This window comes from Miniopterus schreibersii (assembly GCF_964146895.1).
Source record: "Miniopterus schreibersii genome assembly, chromosome: 10".
In the NCBI taxonomy this organism is placed as follows: Eukaryota; Metazoa; Chordata; class Mammalia; order Chiroptera; family Miniopteridae; genus Miniopterus; species Miniopterus schreibersii.
The window spans coordinates 9,848,826-9,874,321 of NC_138110.1; the positions used below are offsets into that span (position 1 = coordinate 9,848,826).

Consider the following 25,496-nt stretch of genomic DNA (forward strand, 5'->3'; position numbering starts at 1 on the left):
GGGGCCGGAGGGCGGGGGAGCCAGCAGCGCCGAGGCCCCTCCTCCTCCTCCTCCTCCTCCTCCTCCGGCTCCTGCGCCTCCCATCCTCGCGGCCCCCCCAGCCCTTCCACTCTCACTCTTACCCCCAACCCCCGCCCTTGTTTTTGCGAAGCTAGGAAACCGAAAGCGCAGCGCTGGGCGGAGCCCTAGACCTGCCTGGGCCCGAGCTCCCGCACCAGACCGCGGCGGCGGCTGCGGCGAGAGGACGCGCGGGAGCGGGTAAGTGACCCCTGACCCGCACCTCCTCCTGCCATACCCCCGCGACCCTCGGCGACCCCGCCGCCTCCTCAGACCCTGGCGCCCCTGTCACCCTCCTCAGCGCCCCTGTCACTTCATCACTCCTATCTTCCACCTCCCAGTCCCTGTCCCCTCTCCTCAGCGCCCCCGTTCCCCCCTTCCAGCTTCCCTATCACCTCCATCCTCTACCTCAGCCCCCCTTCGGCCCCCACTGAACCACCTCTGCGCCCAGCGCCTCCATCATCCACCCAGAGCCCTCCATCGCCGCCTCTGCCTCCGGCCTCATCCTCTGGCTCTCCTCTGCCTCCCACCCCCATCTCTGCCCTCCCACCCCCTCGTCTTCCTTTGTCCTCACCACGTCCATCCCCAGTCTTCTACGAAGCACCCTCAACACCTGTACATCCCATCCCTGTTCCCAGGTCCCCCATCACTTCAGCAAGCACCCCCCAGCTGAGCTCAGCCCCCCTGCTTCCTGAGGCCCCACACCCCTTCAGCTCTCCCCATCTCCCCTGCCACCCCCTGCTTCAGCCTTGCCAAGGCACCTCCTTCGTGCCACCACACAGCCCTGGCTCTGCCTGACCCCATAATATTCCCATCAGGGCCGGGCGGGCTCCCCGGTGCCAGCGGCTCCTCCATCGGCTCTTCTACTCTCTTAGGACCCTGGAGACTTCCCCCCCCCCCCCCCCCCCCCGAGACCCAGCTCTGTCTCTAGTTTCAGCCCCTGTCATCCTGCCCTGGCGATTACCATTCTACCATTTGATCCCTAAACCAGCTCCACCATCTCTGATTTTTCCTCCCCCTGCCCCTTAGGCCTTGATTCCCAAACAAACGCACTTTGGTCTGCTTTTTTTTCCCCATAGCATTTCCTGTTTCTTCCTGCTCCTCCCTTTCCTTGCCATTCTTTTTTCTTTTCTTTCATTTCTCTTATTCGAGGAAATTTCTGAGTTTCTGTTTTAGTATTTTTTTCTACAAGAGGAAGAAGGAATTTCCCCTTCAGACAAATTTTTTTTTTAAATTAAAAAAAAGCTCTGAAGATTGAACCTGCGCCATGAGAGCCGGGTTTGATACGATGAAGGAGATTCACCAAAAATATTTCCAGCAGGAAGGAAATGGACTCCTTTTCCTGATGAGAAGAAAAGCTACTCCTCCTATAATGCCAAATCTATTCAGTTTCCAACCGTGAATATTTAAAAACTCAGTGAGAAAGACAGCCTGAAAAATCCCCTTGCTGTGAACTCTGAGCCACCCACGTTTCCCCAGCCGCTGAGGGTGTATGAGCTGTGTTGAAGGGGCCTCCACTTCCTCTTCCAGGACCACTGTAAAAAATCATCAAGGTAGAAAGAGAGGGAAAGTACTGCAGGTTTCTAGGGGGTTGAGGAAACAGCATCCCGTAGGTGTTAGGCCTCTTGATTATTGAAACGGGTATTTTTCTTTTGATTGACTAGAGCAAAGGGCTTAATCATCTTGGCTGCATTCCAAAGAGTAGGGTAAGGGTTAACTGCTCGATAATTATTTACAAACGGTAGAGGACTGTAAGCTATAGAATGCTGTTTAATATAAGTGCTGAATGGGGTGATACATACATGGTTTTGGGATTAACAAACGTGTACCTCTTTCTGTCCTGGCAACAATATTTATCTTCTCTATAGATGAGGAAAACGAAACCTAGCAACTGCTTACATAGTTTGGCTAAAGCCATAAGCCAAACAGTAGTTGTGAATGGGAATTAATGACACTTCCTCTACCCTGAGAAAGTGCAAGGATAAAGAGAAGGGGGGGATTTGACCCCTTGAAGTCACCTCAATTGTGAATTTAGTGTTTCTATATCATAATTGGGTATTCACAGAGTTGAACACTGTGTCCCTGATTAAAACCTGTGTTTACCTCTTAGTTAACAAATCACTAAGATATAGAGGCAGAAGGGTCCACTTAATGCTGTTTTGAGTTTTTCTGCTAGATGCTGTGTTTCAAGGGCACTAATTCCTCTCAATCTGTACAGATATCCAAGTAATTTAAAGGAACGTGAACCTGGAGAAATTCAAGTGACTCAGATATGGAGGACAGAAGACCTTGTCCGGATGTCAGGCCCAGGAATCCCCACACCAACCACAGAGGTGAGCAAGGTTTTCTAACTAATGGGAAGGAAACTGAGTTTCCTATGAATAAGCAAGTAAAGAATGGCTTATTTCTTAGCTACAGTATGATAAAACAGACAGCCCTCCCCTTTCCCTAAGAGAGCTCATGAATGGGTGCACTTCAACAAAGATAGTGGTTAGGTGTCAGAAATGGAAATAAGGCTCTGGTTTAGAGCAACACTGTCCAACAGAAATATAGAAGCCAAAATGTAATTTAAAAGTTTTCTAGTAGCATTGTTAAAAACAAAAAGAAACAGGAAATCCATTTTTCAAATTAAATGCTAATTTAATAAAATTTAATGATTTAGTACTTGTCTTATTTAAGCCAATATATTCAAATATCTTTTTATTATAACTGAATACATATTTTATTATCATAGTACTTTAATAATTTTAATGTTTTTATTTACCTCCCATATATTCAAGTATTATCATTTTAAGGTTTTAATGAGATATTTAACTTTATTTTGGTATTAAGTCTTCAAAATTCCATGTGTTATTTTATATATCTTAATTCAGACTAGCTACATTTAAGATGTGTAATAGCCACACATAGCTAGTGACCATGTATTTGATAGCATGTGCCTAGAGTCGTAGCCACCAAAGGAAAGTTAGTTCCAAAAGCATTACTCTACTGCAGTGGTTGTTCTGTTTGCCCAGAACTTTCTAAAACAAAACAACCAAATGGATTTTTGCTTTTCCCTAAGTTTGCAGTATGTCATCTGAGTTTAGCTGTGGAACAAATTAGGAAGAACTGTAGAATTTTATTTTATGAGCTGTGCGAATGTTGAAAGAATGAGAAATCATTGTATACTGTCTTGTTTTTTTGTTTCTTTTGTTTTTGTTTTTAAATATTTTGTTTTTAAATATATATATATCTTTATTGACTTCAGAGAGGTGAAGGGAGAGGGAGAGAGAGAAAGAGAAACATCAATGATGAGTCATTGATCGACTGCCCCCTGCATGCCCCCGACTAGGGATCGAACCCACAACCCAGGCACGTGCCCTGACTGGGAATCGAACCGTGATCTCCTGGATCTCCTCGACTGCTGAGCCACACCCAACTGGGCTGTTTGTTTGTTTTTAAAATCTCCAAGTCTTGCTGCTAAGTTGGGTGAGCTCCAGAATCAGTTTTAGAGAAAAGGAAAGTGAAAAAAAACAACTGGACGTGGGTATATGGGCCAAGGTCACTTATAAAATGTGTGGCAGATCAAGGAAAACAAGTTTGGCTTCATCCACTGAGTGATTTTAGCTTTTCTGTGTCCTGGGTGTGTCACCTTCCTCCCCTCTACACTTTCTCTTTTGAGGGTTGGTAATCCATAAAAGAACCTGTGCTGCAGAAAGGGAAAAGGTGAGTTTCATCTTTCAGTTTCTGTTATAGTCTGTAGTTAGCTCAAAAACATCTTAGTAAAGGAAATCTTACCTTCCCCTTTACTGTCTGATGCTGGGCAAAGTTTAAGAAGCATTTCCCTTTATAGCTTTATCTCACTTGGTGCCTCTGTTGCCTATGATATAATTGTTTAATGGCAGAGCCAATGACTCTAAAAATCAATAGGGTAGGCCAACAGAAAATTATTACTAGTGCTACTAGTAATAATTGACATTAATGAGAACTTTTTATATGTCAGGTACTACAGTATATTAAGCGTCTTATAAACATTTAATCTTTACAACAACCCATATACTGAGGCTTAGAGAAATTATGCAACTTAGCCGAGGTAATACAGTGAGGAAGTGCCCAGTACCAGATTGTTTGGTACTCGCAAGAAACTGGAGCAATGAGCTGATCTTTTTGCCCCTCTGAAATAATCCAACTTGTGAGGATTAAATGATACACTATAAGCGTTTATTGTCTAGCATGTATTAGGCACTCAACAAATGTTTATTCCTTTTCCCTTTTGTACCCTCTGAGAAAAACATTGTTATAATATATACAGCAATATAGTAATCTGTTTTACATTTAGTACATGCCTTATTTCTCCAAATAAAACCTAAGCTCCTTGCTTATTTGGGAAAATGAGAACATGTTCACTGTTGTCCTACAACAGTTTCCTTGTACCTTGATTTTTGTGCTTACCCAATATTCCCATTGTGTTTAGGGCCTATGGATGGTGATTTACCACCAAGAGCTAGAAATCACGCCAATAATCCACCAGCCAATGCTCTCAGAGGAGAAGCCAACCAACTGGGAAGGCATCCGAGGGCCAACAACCATCCTGTTCCTTATTGGCAAAGAGAAGAGAGGTTTGCGGCCATGGGAAGGAACCCACATCCTGAAAGGAGGAACTGTGGAGGACGTGGCAACAATGAACCTAGAGGACAAAGACGTGGTCAGGAGAATGACACCAGAGAGAGAAATGGCAGTCAGGAGGGAAGGAACCGCAGACCGCCATGGCCTGGTGAAAAATTCCAACAGTGGCAGACCCCCCACCAGAAGCCTGCAGAACAGCCACAGCAGATGAAGAAACTGGGCTATAAGTTCCTAGAAAGTCTTCTGCAGAAAGACCCCTCTGAAGTGGTTATCACACTTGCCACAAGCTTAGGACTGAAGGAGCTTCTGTCTCATTCTTTTATTAAACCCAACTTCCTTGAGCTCATTTGCCAGGTTCTTCGGAAGGCTTGCAGTTCCAAAATGGATCGCCAGAGTGTTCTCCACGTCCTGGGCATATTGAAGAGCTCACAGTTCCTCAGAGTCTGCCTGCCAGCTTATGTGGTAGGGATGATCACTGAACCTGTGCCCGATGTTCGAAACCGGTATCCAGGACACATTAGCAACATTGTCTCCCTCCTCCAGGACCTGGTAAGCGTCTTCCCTGCCAGTTCTGTGCAGGAAACTTCCATGCTCATTTCCCTCCTGCCAGCTTCTCTGAATGCTTTGAGAGCCTCTGGTGTTGACATAGAAGAGGAGACTGAGAAGAACCTGGAAAAGGTGCAGACTGTCATCGAACATTTGCAGGAAAAGAGGCGAGAGGGCACTTTAAGAGTGGATACCTACACTTTAGTACAGCCTGAGGCAGAAGAAAATGTTGAGAGCTACCGGACCATGCCCATTTACCCTACCTACAATGAGGTGCACTTGGATGAGAAGCCATTTCTTCGCCCCAACATCATTTCTGGAAAATATGAGAGCACTGCTGTCTATCTGGATACCCACTTCCGACTTCTTCGAGAAGATTTTGTCAGACCCCTACGAGAAGGCATTTTGGAACTTCTCCAAAGCTTTGAAGACCAAGGCCTGAGGAAGAGAAAATTTGATGACATCCGAATCTACTTTGATACTAGGATTATCACCCCTGTGTGTTCATCATCAGGCATTGTCTATAAGGTGCAGTTTGACACAAAACCACTGAAGTTTGTTCGCTGGCAAAATTCCAATCGATTGCTCTATGGGTCCTTGGTGTGCATGTCCAAGGACAATTTTGAGACATTTCTTTTTGCCACAGTGTCTAACCGGGAGCATGAGGATCTCTGCCGAGGATTTGTCCAGCTCTGCTTCAATGAACAGAGCCAACAGCTGCTAGCAGAGGTACAGCCCTCTGACTCTTTCCTCATGGTGGAGACAACTGCATACTTTGAGGCCTATAGGCATGTCCTGGAAGGGCTCCAGGAGATCCAGGAGGAAGATGTCCCCTTCCAGAGAAACATTGTGGAATGTGACTCCCATGTGAAGGAACCAAGGTATTTGCTAATGGGAGGCAGATATGATTTCACTCCCTTAATAAAGAATCCCTCAGCCTCTGGGGAATCTCTGAGGAATGCTGAGGGCTTGAGACATGACAGAGTTAATGTCTTAGACCCCAGCCAGTGGCCCTCCAAAGAAGCCCTGAAGCTGGATGACTCCCAGATGGAAGCTTTGCAGTTTGCTCTCACAAGGGAACTAGCTATCATTCAGGGACCTCCTGGAACAGGTAAGATAATTTTTCAGAGCACATGTCATCTGCCTTAGGAGATAGGAAAGGTAGGCTTGACTCAAGGTTTCTAGGATGCCTTGGTTAGAAACATTCTCATGAGGGGATGGGGGAATAAATGGTGATGGAAGGAGACTTGACTTGGGGTAGTGAACACGCAATACAATATACAGATAATGTATTATAGAGTTGTATACCAAAAACCTATATATAATTTTATTAATGTCACACAAATAAATTCAATTCAAGAAAAAAAGAAACATTTTCATGAAATGGGCCTCAAACTTATTTATAAAATTGCTGCTTATTATGGTGATTTTCCAGTGGGGACCCAATGGTATGTATACTAATAAACCAAAATTGCAAGGTTAGAAAAGACTGCTAGGGGTCAAACTTCAGACGATGTATTACCTCTGCTTCATCAGTTTGCTTGATTTTAAATTAAATAATATCAAGTCTTTGAATAACATTATTTCATTCACCATCATTTTGTTATAATATTGATGAGGAAAAAATTGATTCCCAGCCAGGGCCACAGTGGAGTTTGCACGGTCTCCCCATATCTGTGGGTTTCCTCCAGGGACTCCGTATTCCTCCTTCATCCCAGAGATGTGCACATTGAGGAGGATTGGCATGTCTACATTGTCCCAGTCTGAGTGAGTGTGAGAGTGTGCCCTGTGATGGAAGGGCATCCTGTCCAGGGTGGGTCCTACCTTGCACCCTGAGCTGCCAGGATTGGCTCCAGCCACCCCTGGCCCTGAACTGGAATAAATGGGTTGGAAAAGAATTCTCTTACTTGTTTTTATTAATCTTTCTTAAATGTATGTATAACTCACACTTATTTCAGTATATAATATTAGGAGAATTTGGGTCTTTATTTAGGAGTTTGGTCATGTTTTTGTGACCAGAAATATGCCGTAGAAACTTACTCTTCTTTCTATCAATTAGCCTATGAGAAAATTGGTTTTGTTATGTCATTTCGCTTAAAGACTCAGTTTCCAAGAACCTATCAACAACGTTAAGTGAGGACTTACTGTATGTAATAATAGCCCTATATGCCAAGTACTGTTTTACATATGTTAACTCATTGCATCCTCACAATAGCTCAGTGAGGCAGAAACCATTCCATTTTCAGATGAAAAAACTAAGGAAAAGAGAGCTTGAATAATATTTTGAAGCTCACACAGATGGTAAGTGACAGACTAAGGACTTGAACTCAGGCATTTTGGCTCTAGAGTCCTGGCTCCCCTACACTATACTTGCTTCTCATAGAAAATATACCTCCGTATACCCTTCTCCCCATGTGTCATTCTCTGATCCTACTCTGGAGTGATAACTACTGTTAGCAGTTTAATGTGTATCTTTCCAGATGTTCTCCAAGATTAGCACTGATATTTCTTTGTGTTTGTATGTGTATTTATATGTTTACATAATATACCACACTTTTTCTATTTTTTCAATAACAAAAATGAGATCATGCTCTTTTATTGGTCTACATATTTACATGTACATATATAAACAACATGTTGTGGACATTTTTACATTCTTTACACTATAGTTACATTTACACATGTACCTCACTCCTTTTATCATGCTTGCATTCACTGTAGGGTACTCTCTATATATTTGTTATTACATGAGTGCTGTAATAAGTATCCATATGTCTATATCTGTGTGTGTTTATCTTTGGGTACTCTGCTTATTATTTCTAATTTTTTTTTCCTAAAGTGGGAATTCACATTAATAGTTATATTAGGTACTTCTAAATTATCCTCCCTAAGTATATACAAAACAACAAAAACAGGAAGAGGTCTTTAAAAAGCTCTGATAAAGTAAAAGCAACTCATGATAAAAAGTTAATGTAACAAGATGGAAAGTTCTTTCTAATAAGGAACATCTATATGATGGGGAATAATTAAAGTGCCGTAACCTGGCCCATGTTGCTCAGCGGTTGAGCGTCAACCTATGATCCAGGAGATCAAGTTTCGGTTCCCAGTCAGGGCACTTGACCAGGTTTGGGCTCCATCCCCAGTAGGGGGCGTGCAGGAGACAGACAATCAGTGACTCATGATGTTTCTCTCTCTCCCCCTCTCCTTTCCTCTCTCTGAAATCAATAAAGACATATTTTAATAAATAAATAAATAAAGTGATGTTTTGAGGATTAAAAAGTACCAGTTTGTACTCTCACCAAGAGTGAATTAGTGTTCTCATTTCCTTACATCCTTTCCAGCATTATTATATGTTACCATTCTTTTTTGCTGATCAGCAGTTTTTGCTGATCTGTGAGGTTGAAATTTTTGGCTCATTATTAATTTTAATTTTATGTTTTAATAAAAAATGGTTCAAACATTTTTAAAAGTCTCTGTCTCCCTCCTCCTATCACATCGCTCATTCCTTTTTCTGAAGTAAACAATGTTATCTTCCTGCATATCCTTCCAAAGATATTCTTATGAATATTCAAGCAAATGCATACTTATATGTATTTCCCCCACTTATTTGGGGGGGTTAATACTTAAGGATATTTTTTCCATTGATTTTTTTAGAGAGAGTGGAAGGGGGGGTGGGCATTGATGTGAGAAAAGACACATTGATTGGTTACTTCCTGAACGCGTCCTGACTAGGTGCTGGATGGAACCTGCAAGCCAGGTACATGACCTTCACTGGGAATCAAACCCAGGACCCTTTGGTGTGTAGGCCTATGCTCTAACCACTGAGCAACACTGACCAGGGCTCCCCCCACTTTTTTTTAACCACTGTGCTAGAAACACTCTTCTGCATGTTGTTTTTCCTCGTTTGTGATCCTTTCACATTGGTACATAAGTAGTGTCTCACTCTTGTTTATATTCCATTGTGTGGATAGCTCATAATCTCTAACCAGTTCCCTTTGGAAATATTTAATAATACAAATATTTCAGTGAATAGCCTTGTTTGTGAGTCATTTCACATACAAACAGAAGAGAAATCACTAACTGAATTTATAGTTTTAATAGATATTGTCAAATTGCCTTCTAGAAATGTATATCACAGTGGTTAATTTGTGTTTCTTTAATTAAGAATGAGGTTAAATATCCTTTCTTGTGTTTATTAGCTATTTATATTACTGCTCTTATGGATTTCCTTTTTGAATTTGTTCATATTTCTGTTGAATGACTTTTTGTGTTGATTTGTAGGAGCTATTTGTATATTCAAAATATTTATTTTGCAAATAATTTTTCCTAATGTTATCACTGAATTAGGACTCTTGAGTTCCAAGTATAGTAATCATTTCAAGCTAGCTTAAGTGCCTCCCCCACACACACACCCCTACTAGGTATACACCTATGAGTATAAGAGGAAAGTAGTAAAGAGGGTCATTTTTGAGGTGGAAATCCCAAAAAGTATCCATTCTAAGGGGACGGAAGCAGTGGGAGGCGATAGAGTATTGAATTATAAAGATGTTCTTTCTTTCTGAGGTTCTCTTTATCTATCCTGTCCTCCAAACTGGAAGCCTAGGAGTTACCCTTTTCTGCTCCCTACTCCAACCAAACCATTATGAAGTTCCAATCAGTTTTACCTCTGAAACTTCTCCGCAGTCTGCCTGCTTATCTATGCCCCTGGACCCAGGCTTCAGGCCTCACGGATCTAGAAGATAGCAGAACCTCCCAGCTGGTACACCTCTAGCTCACTCTTATTCAGGTGTCACTTCGCCGGGGAAGCCTCTTCTCCGCTCTTAGTTTCCCAGGGAAGCCTCTTCTAACCTCATTGACTAGGCCAGATTCCCAGTTATGTGTGTTCTTGATACCATGTATTTCTCATTTCCCACATTTATGGTTTTACATTTGTTTGAATGATTATCTTTCTCTTCTACAAGAGGTCTCTAAGGTCGAGGAAAATAAGAACCATGGCTATTGTGCTCACTATTTTATTTCTTGCACCTACCCAATGCCTGACACCTGTTAAGCACTCAGAACTATTGGGGTGGGGCAGGAGATGGGGAGGAAGAAAGAAATTGTTACTTATCATGCTATACTAAAATCTTTGATTTTCTTGTATCTCTTCCTCACTAATTTGAGTTTTTTGAGGGCAGTGACTGCCTTCTCAGCCTAACGCTACATAAAAATTTAGCTATTTGTAGACTTACTTAATTATTGGAAATTTGCTGATGAGCCCATAACTCTAACTGCATTGTTGATTTCTCTGAGTTTTTCCCTTCTATTACAAAGGCAGGTCCACTGTGGTATATTAAAAGCATTTCTAAATAATTTGCCACATGAGATTGGAAACAAATTATATGTCCATCAATAGGGAACTGGCTAAAAAATACCTTACAGCTATGAAAAACAAAAAGAGGGAGAATTCGCCTGGCCTGGCGTGGCTCAGCGGTTGAGCATTGACCTAGGATTCAGGCGATCGGGGTTCGATTCCTGGTCAGGGCACATGCCCAGATTGCGGTCTCGATCAATGACTTTCTCATCATTGATGTTTCTATCTCTGTCTCGCTTTCTCCTTTCCTCTCTCTGAAATCAATAAAGATATATTTAAATAAAATTTTTAAAAAAAAGGGAAAAAAAAGAGGGAGAATTCTTTTTATGTACTGTTAGAGAACTGCCTCCAAGATACATTAAGTGAAAACAGCAAGAAGTAGAACAGTGAAAATAGTCTGCTACTATTTGTATTAAAGAAAGAAACTATATTCATATTTGTTTATATATGCACTGAATGACTATCTCTGGAGAGTTACATGAGAAACTGGTAACATTGGTTGCTTTTAAGAGGAAGTGGGTGGCTGGGGGACAGAAGAGTGAAAGGGCTTTTTATGATATACTCATTTGTACTTCTTGGATTTAAGCCATCTCAGTGTATTACCTTAAATTAAAAAATAATTATAATAATTTTCTATAATTAACTACTCCTTTTAGTAAGTCTCTAAGTTTTCTAATTCTCTTTTTTTTCTTGTTTTCTAGGCAAAACCTATGTGGGTCTAAAAATTGTTCAGGCCCTTCTAACCAATGAGCCTGTTTGGCAAATTAGCCTCCAGAAGTTCCCCATCTTGGTTGTATGTTATACTAATCATGCTTTGGATCAGTTTTTGGAAGGTAAGGTCTGTATGCAAAATTGGTGTCAATCAGGACATTTATAGTTGAACCATTAGCAACTTCGGTAGCTTTCTTCTGCTCTTTGAGTGAAGACCACAGTCCTAACCATGACCTGTAGGGCTGTGTTGTCTGCTCCAGCCTGACTCTGAATCTCATCTCCTACCTCTTCCCATTGTCTTCAGTGCCTTGAATTCCTCAGCTTCTTCCTTAGTCCGTTTTACGCCCCCTGCCTAGAATCATTTTCTCTCTCTCCCTCCCCCCCTCCCCCCCACCCCCCACCCCCCACCCCATCCAGCCTGGCAGGCTCAACTCCGTTCTTCAGATTTCGCCTTAACTCTCTTCAGTTGCACTTTAATATCGCCCTAAGCCAAGATTAAGTCTCCTTTTGTACTTTTTCTTCAGAGACTTAGCACATATGCAACCATTTATTTTTGTGTGGCTCTACCCTAGACTGTAAACCCCGTGAGGGTTGGTCCTATTTCTTACTCTATTCACAGATCCTGCACATACTAGGCCCTGAAAAATACTACCTTTGTTAACGAATAAATAAGTATGTTTTTCCTTTTGCTTAGAATGTTGTTTTCCAAATTCTTCTGTATCCTCCTTTCACTTGGATTAAATCTTTCTTAATCTTGGAGTCTCAGTTTAAACACTACTCCTTAAGAATTAGATCCCTGCCTCATTCAAGCTGGGTAAGGTCCCCTGTTACATACTTACAGCATCATGTATTTATAGTATTTACTGCATTTTCACTATAGTGATAAATTGTTTCATGTGTATATTGTCTGCCAGACTGTGAGAAATGAGAACAAATTAGAAACTGAGTCTGTGTTTTCACTGCTATATCTTCAGAACCTAGCATACGTCTGGCACATAGTAAGCAATCAGTAAATAGATGTAGCATGAAAAGATAGAGAACATTTACCAAAGAACTTACTTTATGCCAGGCCCTACCTAGGAGCTATTAAAGATATTCTCTAGTTTATATAGACTATAGCCCTATAAGGAAAGTATTGCTGTTTTCAAATCACAGATGAAGAAACTGAGGCTCAAGTTAAGTAACTTGCCCCAGGTTACATAGTAATAAGTTGTGAAGCCTGTAACTTGAGTCCACAGTTGTCTGATTCTAAAGCCTGTGCTCTTAAGCACCACACTTCACTGCTCTATAGGTCATATCATCTTTGGAGCCTTCTTGCTCATTAATGGGATAGATTTCCTGTAAGCACCAGTTTGTTTCCTAATCAACCAGCTGACGCAACAGTTCTCACCAGAGAGAATCCAACATAGCTCCTCTCAACTCTGCTGTGCTGCACTTTTCTCCGCAGGTATCTATAAGTGTCAAAAGCCCAGCATTGTGCGGGTAGGTGGACGGAGCAGCAGTGACATCCTGAAGCAGTTCACCCTGAGGGAGCTGAGGAACAAGCGGGAATTCCGCCGAAACCTTCCCATGCACCTCCGAAGGGCCTACATGAGTGTAAGTCCCAGCTTCGGATATGGGAGGTAGCTCAAGGGGAACTAAACAATATAGCATTGGCTTTTGGGAAGTCAGTCCAAGGCAGATGGGGAGGCTCCACAAAGCTATGAAGGACACAGATTCATTCCTTCCAGCATTACGTTCTGCTAATCCTGCGGTGTGACCTTTGCCCTCATAATCAAGGCTGAGAAAGGGCAAAAAAAGGCACATTGCCCCTTCCCAACTCCTGCCAGGATCTTCGGCTGATTCCCCCAAACTACCCACAACACTTCTACTTATAGCCTATTGACCATCTTCTAGCTAGGCAGCCATGTGCCTGACCAAAACTCTGAGTTATTACTGAGGGGAAAAGAGAAGTTTCCACAACAGTACCCTTGGACTATTTTTCTAATTTATTATTTGTTTCCTGATTGATTGGTAGGTGTCTTTTAGACATTTTAGATACTAAACCTTTGGTTTTAAGACCACAGTAATGTGCTTTGGAAATTGGTTTGTTGACTGACCAGTCTATTTATTTATTCTCCCTTCTTGCTATTCCTGTCTTACCTTTGTTTTCCTTCAAGGCAGGGACTGAGTTTGGGGGGTGATGATACTTCCTCATCATTTCTTTACTACTGTTCTTGGCAGATTATGACACAAATGAAGGAGTCAGAGCAAGAGCTGCATGAAGGGGCCCAGACTCTGGAGTGCACTACGCGTGGCGTAATACAGGAACAACACCTGCAGAAGTACATTTCCTCCCAGCACTGGAAAAGCCTGATGAATGGACCAATACAGGTAGGGGTCGTCCTGGGAGGCACAAGCATCTGTCTTGACTCCGTACTTGGAAGGAGACTTCAGCAGAAGCAGCAGCCCTTTAAAGTATTAGCTGTTTGGTAATCTGATGCTGCCATAATGTTAGAAATTCCATTTCACAAGGAGAGACAACTAAATATACTAGTCAAGAACAAGACTCTGGAGCTAGCCTTCTGGGTTGGAATCCTGGTTTTGCTCTGGGCAAGTCACTAGATTTTTCTGTGCCTTTTTCCTTATTTATAAAGTGGGGATAATAACAATATCAAATTGAATCATATGAAATTGCCAGTTTTTGTAAATTTGATTTGCAAAAATGGAGTTTCTTATAGATCAACTTAATTCTTACAGGATTTTTATTTGGATAAAAAAGTTAATATTTATAAACCTCTTCATGAGTGTGCTATACGTGCTTGCTAAATGAAATATAACAAGACAACCTAGCACATACAGGGAGCCTGGGGTCAACAGACCTAAGTCACACAGACTAATTGTGTGACTTCGGCCATGTGATCCTCAGATCTCTGAATAGTCACACAAGAATAATAATAATGCCTGCCTTCAAAAAATATTATGAGAAGTAACTAACACAATCTCTGTAAAATAGCCAGGAATCTAGTTAAGTGCTATCTCTGTTATTAGTGGGTTGGTGAATTTCAGGGTTACAAAGCCAAAAGCCTAAAGGGGTTAATTAGGTACTATAAATGACTGAAGCAGGCTAGATGTGAGACATTGGGAAGTAGAGAGGACTGGCAAACTGGAAAAGGGGTGGCAGCAACCCACTTCCAGCCATTTGTTGCCATTTAGGAATGCAGCATCATTGCTGCCAGAGCTCCTAATTTTGTCAAGAGAGGCTGGAAATTTTTATCTTTAAAATTCTATGCAAGTCATATTAAATGACCCAGTTGCCCATGGGTTGCCAATATGCAGCCTCTGGATTTTAAGGAAATTACTTTTGATCCATTAAGGAGACCTTTCCTTCACACTGGTTGTCATAGAATTCTCATAACTGATAAATTCTTCCTTCCTCAGGATAGTGAATGGGTTTGCTTCCAACGCTGGAAGCATTCCATGATACTGGAGTGGCTGGGTCTGGGTGTCATTTCTTTCACCCAAAGTGTTGCTCCGGCGGGACCTGAAAATATAGGTAAGAAGTATGTGTCTATCTAGAATTACATCATCACGTGGATTATGTTAAGGACCAGAAGAGCAGAATTTAAAAGTAATACCTAGGATATGTAAAGAGCTTTAGTCAACCAGACTAAATAGCTTAGTAGGAAAATAGGTACTATTATGCACCCACCAAATTGGCAAAAATTAAAATGTTGTATATAACCCCACATTGATAAGAATGTGGAACAACGGGAGCTCTGATACACTGCTAGTGGGGATAGTAATTGGCACAACTACTTTATGATAACGGAAAAACAGAAAGAACTCAAATGTCTTAATTAACATTTGTACAATGGATGGATCAGTTACAGTCTGTAGAGATCATGAAATAATACTGTACAACAGTGAAAAAGAATTAGAGGATATATGGCAACATATATGAATCTCAAAAACATGCTGAATGAAAAGAGCAAGTTAAGGGGAAATATATACAATATTATTTCAGTTATATAGAGCTCAAGTCAAGACTAGACAATGTTGTTTAGAGGTATATAAACATATGGGGTGAGGCAAAAGTAGGCTGACAGTTGTGAGTATGCGAAACAGTGTTTATTCTTGTCTTAATTTATTATTGTATTATTTTCCGTATGAACAACTGCAAGCCTACTTTTGCCCCTCCCTGTATGTGGTAAAGATTTTTTTTTAAAGGGGGGAATGATTAATATAAAATCGTAACAAAAAAGTATGTAAGGAAACCTAAGTCTCCATTCCCTACCTCCCATTCCTCCCAATGTCTCTCCCTAGAGGTCACCACTTAAGCCTCCCTCGAGTATGTCTTCACCCATCTAAGATCTTATTGGTTCCTCTTTCATCCTTTGGCTTCAAGAGTCTTCATCTCTGTCCTGCCTGTTTTCCTCTCTCAGCCCCGGCAGAAGGAGAGGAAGAGGAAGAGGGGGAAGAGGGCGCTCTGATTGAGATTGCAGAGGAGGCAGACCTGATTCAAGCCGACCGGGTGATTGAAGAGGAAGAGGTGGTGAGGCCCCGGAGGCGGAAGAAGGAAGAGAATGGGGCAGTCCAGGAACTGGCTAAATTGCTTCTGGCCGTAGGCATAGAAAACTACGGCCCTGGGACAGCAGCTGGGCAGGAGCAAGCCACAGGAGAGTGGGAGGTAAACTCACTTCCCTTCTAGTCCTAACAGAATGGATGAATGGGAGTTCACTTATTACTGCTTTGTGGGTAGGGGTTAGTCTCTCCTGAAATAAGCCTGAGAACATCTGTTCTGATCAGAACTGCAGCCCCCTTTTTTCACCCACTTTTATTGTAGTGTATTCACCTCATTCTCACAGTCAGCTGAATTTATCCCTTTTACAACCATACCCCAGTATAGGATGTGTCTAATTCCCAAGAATATAAAAATTAATGACCCTTCAGAGGGGCCCTGGCAAGAAATGCCAACTTAGAAAGACAGAAAGCAGATAGCCAAGTGCTTCCCGTGAACTCTCGGGAAAATGCAGCACATATGGGTCAGATCAAATACTTATGGTCTTAGCACTTCTATGGATGTTATATTCTACAAACTAGAAACTAGAAACAAGTCTGAACATGCATTAGGTAGACAATTCAAGCAAAATGGAGTGAAGCAAGCCATGCAGGGATAGAATACTTCATTCACTCTGGACTTTGATGTTTCTCTTAAAGCCAGAATTGTGTGAATGCCCAGGTATCTACATATGGACTTTCCCTCTGCTCCTTTTTTTGGGAGAACCCAGTGGTCCTCAGAATTTAGCATGTATTACTATGATAATAGAGGACTGTGTACTCAAAATAATATTTCCTGAACCCCATTGTTGATTTTTAAAAAATAAAGGGTAACTTTGGATGCAGTTTTCACCAGTCTGATAGCTTCGAACCTGATCTCTTAGTTTAGTTCATCATCACTATATATGTTGGGTGGAGTCATGATCCTAATATTTTGAAACATGGATTAGGCGTTTTTCTGCCATGTGGCTTCAGGAGGAGTTTGGTTTTGAAGTGGGGCAAGATCCATAATGTGACATTTGTCTCACTATCATATGATGGTGTTAAGACCATCTTAGCAGGCCCTAAATGGCGTTCAACAGGAAAGACTCGAGTCCACTACTTTGATGACACATGTTTTAGGAATGAGAAACAAACTGTGGTCAAAAGGGGTTCTGTGATGATTGGTGCCAGCACTATTCTAAGTGCTTTCCATGTATTTACTCCTTTAAGTCAATCCAACAACCCTGTGAAGCTGTACTATTACTATTCCCATTTTATAGAAGGGATGCTGAGGCTCATAAAGGTTCAGCAACTTACTCTAGGTCCTGCAACTAATAAGAGGTAGATGGGGCTTTGAATCCAGGTATACTGGTCCCAGACTCCTCTTTTAGCCACTCTGCAATGGATTATCTGTTGAGAGTGAGTGAGAAACTTAAGGAAGTTAATCAGAGGGGGCAGCCCCTTTTTTAATGTGCTGTGACCCACACCTATGGCTTGGAACAGGGCCCACCTCTGCTCAGATGGTGACCCTGGCTGGTATTGATGTCTGCAGACCCAGCGTAGCCAGAAAAAGAAAATGAAAAAGAAAGTGAAGGATGAGCTTCGCAAACTGAACTCCATGACCGAGGCTGAGGCCAGTGAAATCCAGGATGTTTGGCAGCTGGATCTGAATTCTCGCTGGCAGCTTTATAGGTACTGTTCTCATCCCCCAACTCCCCCAGCCAGCCCGAGGAGGTTCTTTTTCTTTTCCTGGAATATAACCGCCCCCAGCCCCTGGCCTTTCAACAATGTTAACTAATGATAGACTGAGCCACCCCACTGAGCTGAGGGCTAGGAATGCAGCCATGGGATAAAAGACACTTGGCTCTACCTCCTCATGGAGTTTAGAGTCTATCCAAGGAGACACAATAGTTAATTCCACAAATAAAAAGTTACAAGTGGGCATAAACACCTAAGAAAGAAAAGAACAAGGAGTGTTAATAATATTAACGTGGGATCTGAGCTGGTCTTAGGTATCTAGGAAAATGACATGGGAGGCGAGATCTGAAAGAGGAGTAGGTATTTATAAGGCCAATAAGGAAGCGGGAACAGATGAGATTTTGGGGGGACCTCATAGGTAAAGCCTTGAGAAAGGAGGGAACATAATGTTTGAGAAATTAAAAAAGGCTGCCAGCGTAGCTGTGGCTCAGAGAGAGAAATGTAAAGTCAAAGAGGTGGGCAGGGGCCAGACAATACAGGCCTCATAGGGCTAAGGTGAGGAGCAAAGCTTTTATCTGAAGAGTATCAAAAACCCATTGGAAAATTTTACAGTAGAGTAAGTGACATGATCAGTTTTACTTGTAAAACAAGACCAGAGAATTAGGGAGGGGAGAAGACTCAGCCAGGGATGGGGCAGGAAGAATTTGGAGAAATAATGGAAGCTTTTGAAGTCCCTTGCTCTACTCCCAATATTTAACCTCTGTTCTTTATCCCACCCCCTTCTTTAGTTCCTGACCACTTATATACACGTCTCTACACATCTTTTTGTTGGGCATATTAGACTCTTGGGTCCCTGCGCATCTGGGTCTCTCCTTTCTTTCTCTCTGTGGCCTGCCTATAAGTTCCTCAGTGGTCTAGGCTCCACTTCAAACACAGGGCATACTGAAGGGAATTCTTCCACCTTCTCAAAGAGTACGCAGCTCCCTCTACCTGGTTCTTCATATTCTTCAGGCTGTGGCTACAGAAGTACCAGGCTGACACCCGCCGAAAGATCCTCAACTATGAGCACCAGTACCGCACATCAGCAGAGAGAATGGCTGAGCTGAGACTCCAGGAAGACCTGCACATTTTGAAAGATGCCCAGGTTGTGGGAATGACAACCACAGGTAAGAAAAGTTGAGGAAATTTACCTGCTCCATTCATTCACTCCTGGTGCCAATCTCCTATCAGATTATATCGAGAACAGATAAAGAGAAGCTTCTTTAGTAGGTTAGAGGAAAATACCATGAAAAGCTATTGAAAGTAGGCAAGCTGTATTTAGAGAACTGTTGGTGAAATTCACCCACTTGCTCCTGTTGCATTTACAACCCCAACAATGACCAACATGGGTATGATGCTCTGGTGACCATCCAGCAGCACTTGTTCTCTCATTCAGTAGTCACCACAGCCCTGGGTGAATGTGAGGGCTCAGTTGTCACAGACCCAGAATCCCAGTGGCCTGGTGGGTCCAGTGTATAATCTCAGAGGGACCTCTTTCTTCTCTTGACTTGAGGTGCTGCCAAATATCGCCAGATTCTGCAGAAGGTAGAGCCTCGGATTGTCATTGTGGAAGAGGCTGCTGAAGTTCTTGAGGCCCACACCATTGCTACATTGAGCAAAGCTTGCCAACACCTCATTCTGATTGGGGACCACCAGCAGGTAGGGCAGTGGAATCAATCACTGGGGGATGGAATCAGTCAGGAAGACCCTGGCCTCTCTGCTTCCCTAGTTCTCAATCCTGTTAATGGCTTTCTGTGATTCTTTTTCCCCTTACCTCCCATCTTCAATCTAAGAGTAGGTGCTCTTAGATTTGGGGTATATTTTAGAGGTAGCATCATCCATTTCATCTGTTCCCTCTGCTACTTTTCTTATCCATCATGGCCTTTTAAGTGGACTATTGCAATACCATGTTTCCTGTCCCCCTGCTTCCATTTTTGCCACTGTCTCATCCATTCTTAATAAAGGTGCCATGAAATTTAAGTAAATCAGATCATGTCACTCCCAGCTCAAAACTCTCCAGTGGCTTCCCATTGCACTTAATATAAAAATCAAGCTTCTTAAATGACCTACAGTATTCTCTGACTTCACCTCATACCACCGTCTAATTTGCTCACCGTGTTCCCATCCCCTATCCTTCCTGCTCCCTCTCATGGCTTGCTTTTTGAATGACTGGCAACCTCTTCCATTCTGGCACCAACTCTAATGTCACTGTTCAGAGAGGCGTAGCTAAAGAACCTGCACCCCTGGATACTCTGTCACGTCACCTTTATTTCTTGCCTTCGTGGCCCTTGTTACACCTAGAGCAGTGTTTGGCATGTAGAAGCACTTAAAAAACATTTGATGGGTGGGTGGATGGATGACTGGATGAAACATGTTTTCAATAGAGAATTCTCAGCCATGTTTCTTTTCTCAGCTGCGCCCCAGTGCCAATGTGTATGATCTGGCCAAGAATTTCAATCTTGAGGTGTCCCTCTTTGAACGGCTGGTGAAAGTAAACATTCCTTTTGTCCGTCTAAATTACCAGGTGAGAAACTGGGTCTCTGTTATTATGAATTATCTAGGAGAAGGCTCCTGGGTGCCTGCCAACTGCCAGCAAGAAAGTTCTCATAAAAATAAAACTGATTGCCAGGCCAGCATGGCTCAGTGGTTGAGCATCGATCGATGATCCAAGAGATTGTGGTTTGATTCCCAGTCAGGGCACATGACTGGATTGTGGGCTCGGGCAATTCCCAGCAGGGGGTGTGCAGGAGGCAGCCAGTCAATGACTGTCTCATCATTGATGTTTCTATCGCTCCCTCTCCCTTCCTCTCTCTGAAACCACTAAAAATATATTATAAAATAAAATAAAACTGGTTTAGTGATGAAATGACTCACAGATTTACTTTATTTTTGGTTTTTTGGGTGTGTTTTTAAAAATTTATTGATTTTAGAGAGAGACAAATATTGCTTTGTTGTTCCATTTATTTATGCATTCATTGGTTGTTTCTTGTATGTGCCCTGACCAGAAATTGAACCTGCAACCTTGGTGTATCAGGACGACACTCTAACCAACTGAGCTAACCAGCCAGGGCCAAGGTTTTTCTGTTTTAAAATATCACAAGATCAGCTCTTGTTGAGTTTGTGTTGGATGAAGGAGCTGTTTACATTCTGCTCTTTTGTCCCTATTATTATTTTCAAATGCTACCTCCCCAGATTTCCCACCAGTCACCTAGTCTTTAGAAAACTGTGCAATTTATTCTCTGCCCATGATCCTAATGACATATGTATGTCCTATTTCAGCACCGAATGCGCCCTGAAATTGCCCGGCTTTTGACCCCCCACATTTACCAGGATCTGGAGAATCATCCCTCTGTTCTCAAATATGAGAAGATTAAGGTAAGTCTGCCCTACCTGATCTGCTGCTGTCAGCAACTTAGGAGGCTGTATTTTCCTCAGGATGAGTACGAGCTTTTGGAAGGGAATGGAACCAGCTTTTTAAAAAGCTGGTTTTTAAGAGGAGGAATATTATAGAATTTGAGAGTATAGCCTAGGGTTTTGAATCCCAGCTCTGCCACTTAGTAGCTGTGTAACATTTTAGTAAGTTATATACCAATTCTGAGTATTAGGGTCTTCTGTACAGCAAGAATGGCTGCTGCCTCATTTCATTATTCTGTTGGAGGAGATGAGGTATGTAAAGCAGTCAGCACAGTAGAGTGCTCATAAGTTAGCTTCTCTCTCATCTTCATCATCATAGCTTATGCTTATTCCCTGAACTATAATGGTTGGATTGCGGATGGCCAGTATAAATAGTAATATCAAACAAGTATCTTGAAAACTAAAGTAGACATAAATTCTTTATTCATTTCACTATTTGCCAATGCCCCAAACACAGCACATGGCGACTACAGAATTTAAAATTGTGGTATGTATAGAGTGTACAAAAGGCCATCAAGGTCTCTCTCTCCCTCTCTGGAACAGTGTCAATAGCCAACGAATGTGAAAATAGAAAAATCCTACATAAGTGTACTTTCTAACATGTCACTTTTCTTCCTTCCCAGGGGGTGTCTTCCAACCTTTTCTTTATAGAACACAACTTTCCTGAACAGGAAATTCAAGAAGGCAAAAGCCACCAGAACCAGCACGAGGCTCACTTTGTGGTAGAGCTGTGCAAGTACTTCCTGTGCCAGGAGTACCTGCCTTCCCAGATCACCATCCTCACCACCTACACGGGGCAGCTGTTCTGTCTGCGCAAACTCATGCCAGCTAAGACTTTTGCTGGTGTCAAGGTCCATGTGGTGGATAAATACCAAGGGGAAGAGAATGACATCATCCTCCTCTCGCTAGTGCGGAGCAACCAGGAATGCAGGGTGGGTTTTCTCCAGATACCCAACCGCATCTGCGTGGCCTTGTCCCGCGCCAAGAAGGGGATGTACTGTATCGGAAACATGCAGATGCTGGCCAAGGTCCCCTTGTGGAGCAAGATCATCCATACTCTTCGAGAGAACAACCAAATAGGCCAGACACTCCGGCTGTGCTGCCAGAACCACCCCGATACCCACACTTTAGTATCCAAAGCTTCTGACTTCCAAAAAGTTCCCGAAGGAGGCTGTAGCCTGCCTTGTGAGTTCCGACTGGGCTGTGGGCATGTCTGCACCCGTGCCTGCCACCCCTATGACTCCTTGCACAAGGAGTTCCAGTGTATGAAGCCATGCCAGAAGGTCATCTGCCAAGACGGGCATCGGTGCCCCCTTGTTTGCTTCCAGGAGTGTCAACCTTGTCAGGTGAAGGTGCCCAAAATCATTCGTCGGTGTGGCCATGAACAGATGGTCCCTTGTTCCATGCCTGAGTCAGAATTCTGCTGCCAAGAGCCTTGCCCCAAGGTTCTGAAATGTGGGCACAGATGCAGCCACCCATGTGGCGAGTTGTGTGTGCAGTTGTGTTCAGAAATGGTCACTGCGCAACTCAAGTGTGGGCATAATCAACAGGTGAAGTGTGGTAATGTGGTAGACCTCATGTATGACCTACCAGTCAAATGCACCACCAAGTGTCACACCATCTTGGACTGTGGGCATCCTTGCCTTGGCTCCTGCCACAGCTGCTTTGAAGGGCGCTTTCATGAGCGCTGTCAGCAGCCCTGCAAGCGTCTGCTCATCTGTTCTCACAAGTGCCAGGAGCCATGCATTGGCGAGTGCCCACCCTGTCAGCGGACCTGTCAGAACCGCTGTGTCCATAGCCAGTGCAAGAAGAAGTGTGGGGAACTGTGCAGCCCCTGCGTGGAACCCTGTGTTTGGCGCTGCCAGCATTACCAGTGCACCAGACTCTGCTCTGAGCCCTGCAACCGACCCCCATGCTACGTGCCTTGTACTAAGCTGCTGGATTGTGGCCACCCCTGCATTGGTTTGTGTGGGGAGCCATGCCCTAACAAGTGCCGTGTCTGCCACCAGGAAGAAGTCACTCAAATCTTCTTTGGCTTTGAGGATGAGCCTGATGCCCGTTTTGTGCAGCTAGAAGACTGCAACCACATGTTTGAGGTGCAAGCCCTGGACCGCTACATGAATGAGCAAAAGGATGATGAAGTTGCCATCAGGTTGAAGGTCTGCCCTGTCTGCCAGGTGCCCATCCGCAAAAACCTGAGATATGGAACCAGCATTAAACAGCGGCTGGAAGAGATTGAAATGGTCAAAGAAAAGATGCAGGGCTCAGCAGGGGAAATTGCAACCAGCCGGGAACAACTTAAGGTCCTGCTGGAGGGGAAGAACCTCCTTCTCCAGCTGCTTCCGGAAGACTTCCTGATGTTGACAGAGAAGCTGGCCCAGAAAAATCTGTCAGTGAAGGACCTGGGCCTTGTTGAGAATTACATCAGCTTCTATGACCACCTGGCTGGACTGTGGGATTCCCTGAAAAAGGTGCATTTCTCAGAACAAAGTAGAGTGAGGACTCGATTAGACCAGGTCCATGAGTGGCTAGCCAAGAAGCGTTTGAGCTTCACCAGCCAGGAATTGGATGACCTCCAACGTGAAATCCAGAGGCTCACATACCTGGTGAATCTCCTGATCCGCTGCAAGATGGCAGAGGGGAAAATGAGCGGTACCATAGAAGAAGAGGTCTGCGCTGTCCGCAGGATCCTTGAGAGGACATGTAAGTTCACCCAGGAGGAGGAACAGCTTGTGCAGAAAAAAATGGAAGCTCTGAAAGCCACTCTTCCCTGCTCTGGCCTGGGTATCTCAGAAAAAGAGCGTGTACAGATCGTCAAAGCCATGGGTTTTCCTCGTGGACACTGGTTCAAGTGTCCCAATGGCCACATCTATGTGATTGGTGATTGTGGGGGAGCCATGCAGAGGGGCACGTGTCCTGAATGTAAGGAAGTGATTGGGGGCATAAATCATACTCTGGAAAGGAGTAACCGGCTTGCTTCTGAGATGGATGGAGCCCAGCATGCTGCCTGGTCCAACACAGCCAACAACCTGATGAACTTTGAGGAGATCCAGAGGATGATGTAGAATGGCACACCGCTGCCTTTTGCCCTGGCCACTGAGGCTGGGGTCGGCTCCCTTATAAAGAAACCGAAGTTTGTCTTTTAGTGTCCTTTACTCTTAGCGCCTATTTAAGGATCCACTTTTAGAGTTTGCCCACATTTGTTTCTAGATTAACCCCTGCGCTAGAACAAGCACTTTACCTCCAGAACTGAGAGCAGAGTTAACAGATTTCTCTTTTTCTCTCCTGCAAGTTAGTGGACAGACTACCTGGAGTATGTTTGGGGCTTCCACCTAGGGCTACATAGAGGTCTCTCTGGATCCTGACTCGGTCACGTTTCTTCTGCAGTGTTCCGGAGGTACAGAGTGTGAGCTCAGTGAAGCAGACTCATTCTAAGTGCCAGGCCTTAACTTGCAGAATAACTTTCATTTTAATAAACAGAGGCTCAGAGTTGTTGTTTATGAACTGCTTATCCTTTCAAGGAGCACAAGAATCCCTCTTGCCCTTCTCCTCGGCACCCTCACTCCAGGAGTTGGAGGCATGTGATAAGACAAAGACTTCACTGACTAACCCTGACCCTGTTATATATCCATCGAGTGGGAAGTGTGACTACCGACAGCTGGGGGCTTATTCAAGCAGCCCAGGCTAACTGAAGAGCGATCCCTGTACCCTTTCCTGTGACTTGCACTTTGGAATGGTAGATGTTACTTTGCCTCTGTACCAGGAAAAGTTCAGCAACAGTGCTGCTTCCCTGGGGTCCAGAATGGAACTAAACTCATATTTGGTACCAGCAGCACCTATCCAAAGTGTGGCTCTTTATCCCAACACCATCTATTGCAGCTTTTGCCTGGGCAGGGTTAGCATGCCAACAGCTTCTGCGGGCGCCAGACCCATGCCAGAAGCCAGCCCCCCAGGCCTGCCTCATGCATACATATTCCTTCAGTCTAGTGTTCCCTAGAGCAGAAACTTAGGCATCTCAGGTCTTTCTAATTTTAGCAAGAAAAACATCTTTCCTATGTATGCATTTCTTTCTTTTGACTATGCACTTTAGCCTATAAAGCTAATTAATAAAAACTGATTGCAAGTAATCATCAGTTCATGTTTTTCCTCAAATATTAGAAGTAGCTCAGGTGCCTTTAGACAGTGAGGATGGGAATAGAGGCACTTTTGTTTCTGTGGTTTGGGGTTTTTATGTAACTGGTGAGTCATTTTTACTCATGATAAAGTTTTTTCAGCCTGATTTCCTTCCTCAGAGGCAACCCTGTTAATCTTCATGAGTCCTCTCAGAGATAATCTATGCATACAAAATATGTAGCCCTTAACACCTTGCTGACTGGCTATTTCAAGCCAGAATTCCCACGTTCGGTCAGCTACTTTCTGGTCAGCAAGGTGTTTAAAATTACTTAGATTTTAAGTGCAGACACGAGTTAACTCGTGACTGGTCAGCAACATTCAGACATAGAAATGTGTATACTCACGACCAGTCAGCAAAGTGATTAAGAAAGAAAAACGT

The 25,496-nt window shown here is 43.3% G+C and overlaps 1 protein-coding gene across 1 annotated transcript; it reads left to right on the plus strand.

The window, feature by feature from the left end:
• On the plus strand, positions 1 to 25,069 carry ZNFX1 (zinc finger NFX1-type containing 1). Its single transcript, XM_081150136.1, has 14 exons — positions 1 to 258; positions 2,276 to 2,390; positions 4,511 to 6,319; positions 11,263 to 11,394; positions 12,720 to 12,868; positions 13,496 to 13,645; positions 14,693 to 14,807; positions 15,697 to 15,941; positions 17,346 to 17,485; positions 18,503 to 18,657; positions 19,044 to 19,189; positions 19,944 to 20,054; positions 20,810 to 20,905; positions 21,568 to 25,069. Exons 2-14 carry the CDS (start codon positions 2,330 to 2,332, stop codon positions 24,007 to 24,009), a joined length of 5,751 nt encoding a protein of 1,916 aa, XP_081006262.1. The 5' UTR covers positions 1 to 258; positions 2,276 to 2,329; the 3' UTR covers positions 24,010 to 25,069.
• The last annotated feature ends 427 nt before the right edge of the window (positions 25,070 to 25,496 follow it).

What these genes read in the sequence shown, in the direction of transcription:
- ZNFX1 (XM_081150136.1), top strand. Translation starts at nt 2,330, where the DNA reads ATGGAGGACAGAAGACCTTGTCCGGATGTCAGGCCCAGGAATCCCCAC. An exon ending in TGATGAATGGACCAATACAG is followed by an intron (nt 13,646 to 14,692) that starts GTAGGGGTCGTC and finishes TTCCTTCCTCAG; the next exon opens with GATAGTGAATGGGTTTGCTT. An exon ending in TCTCGCTGGCAGCTTTATAG is followed by an intron (nt 17,486 to 18,502) that starts GTACTGTTCTCA and finishes CATATTCTTCAG; the next exon opens with GCTGTGGCTACAGAAGTACC.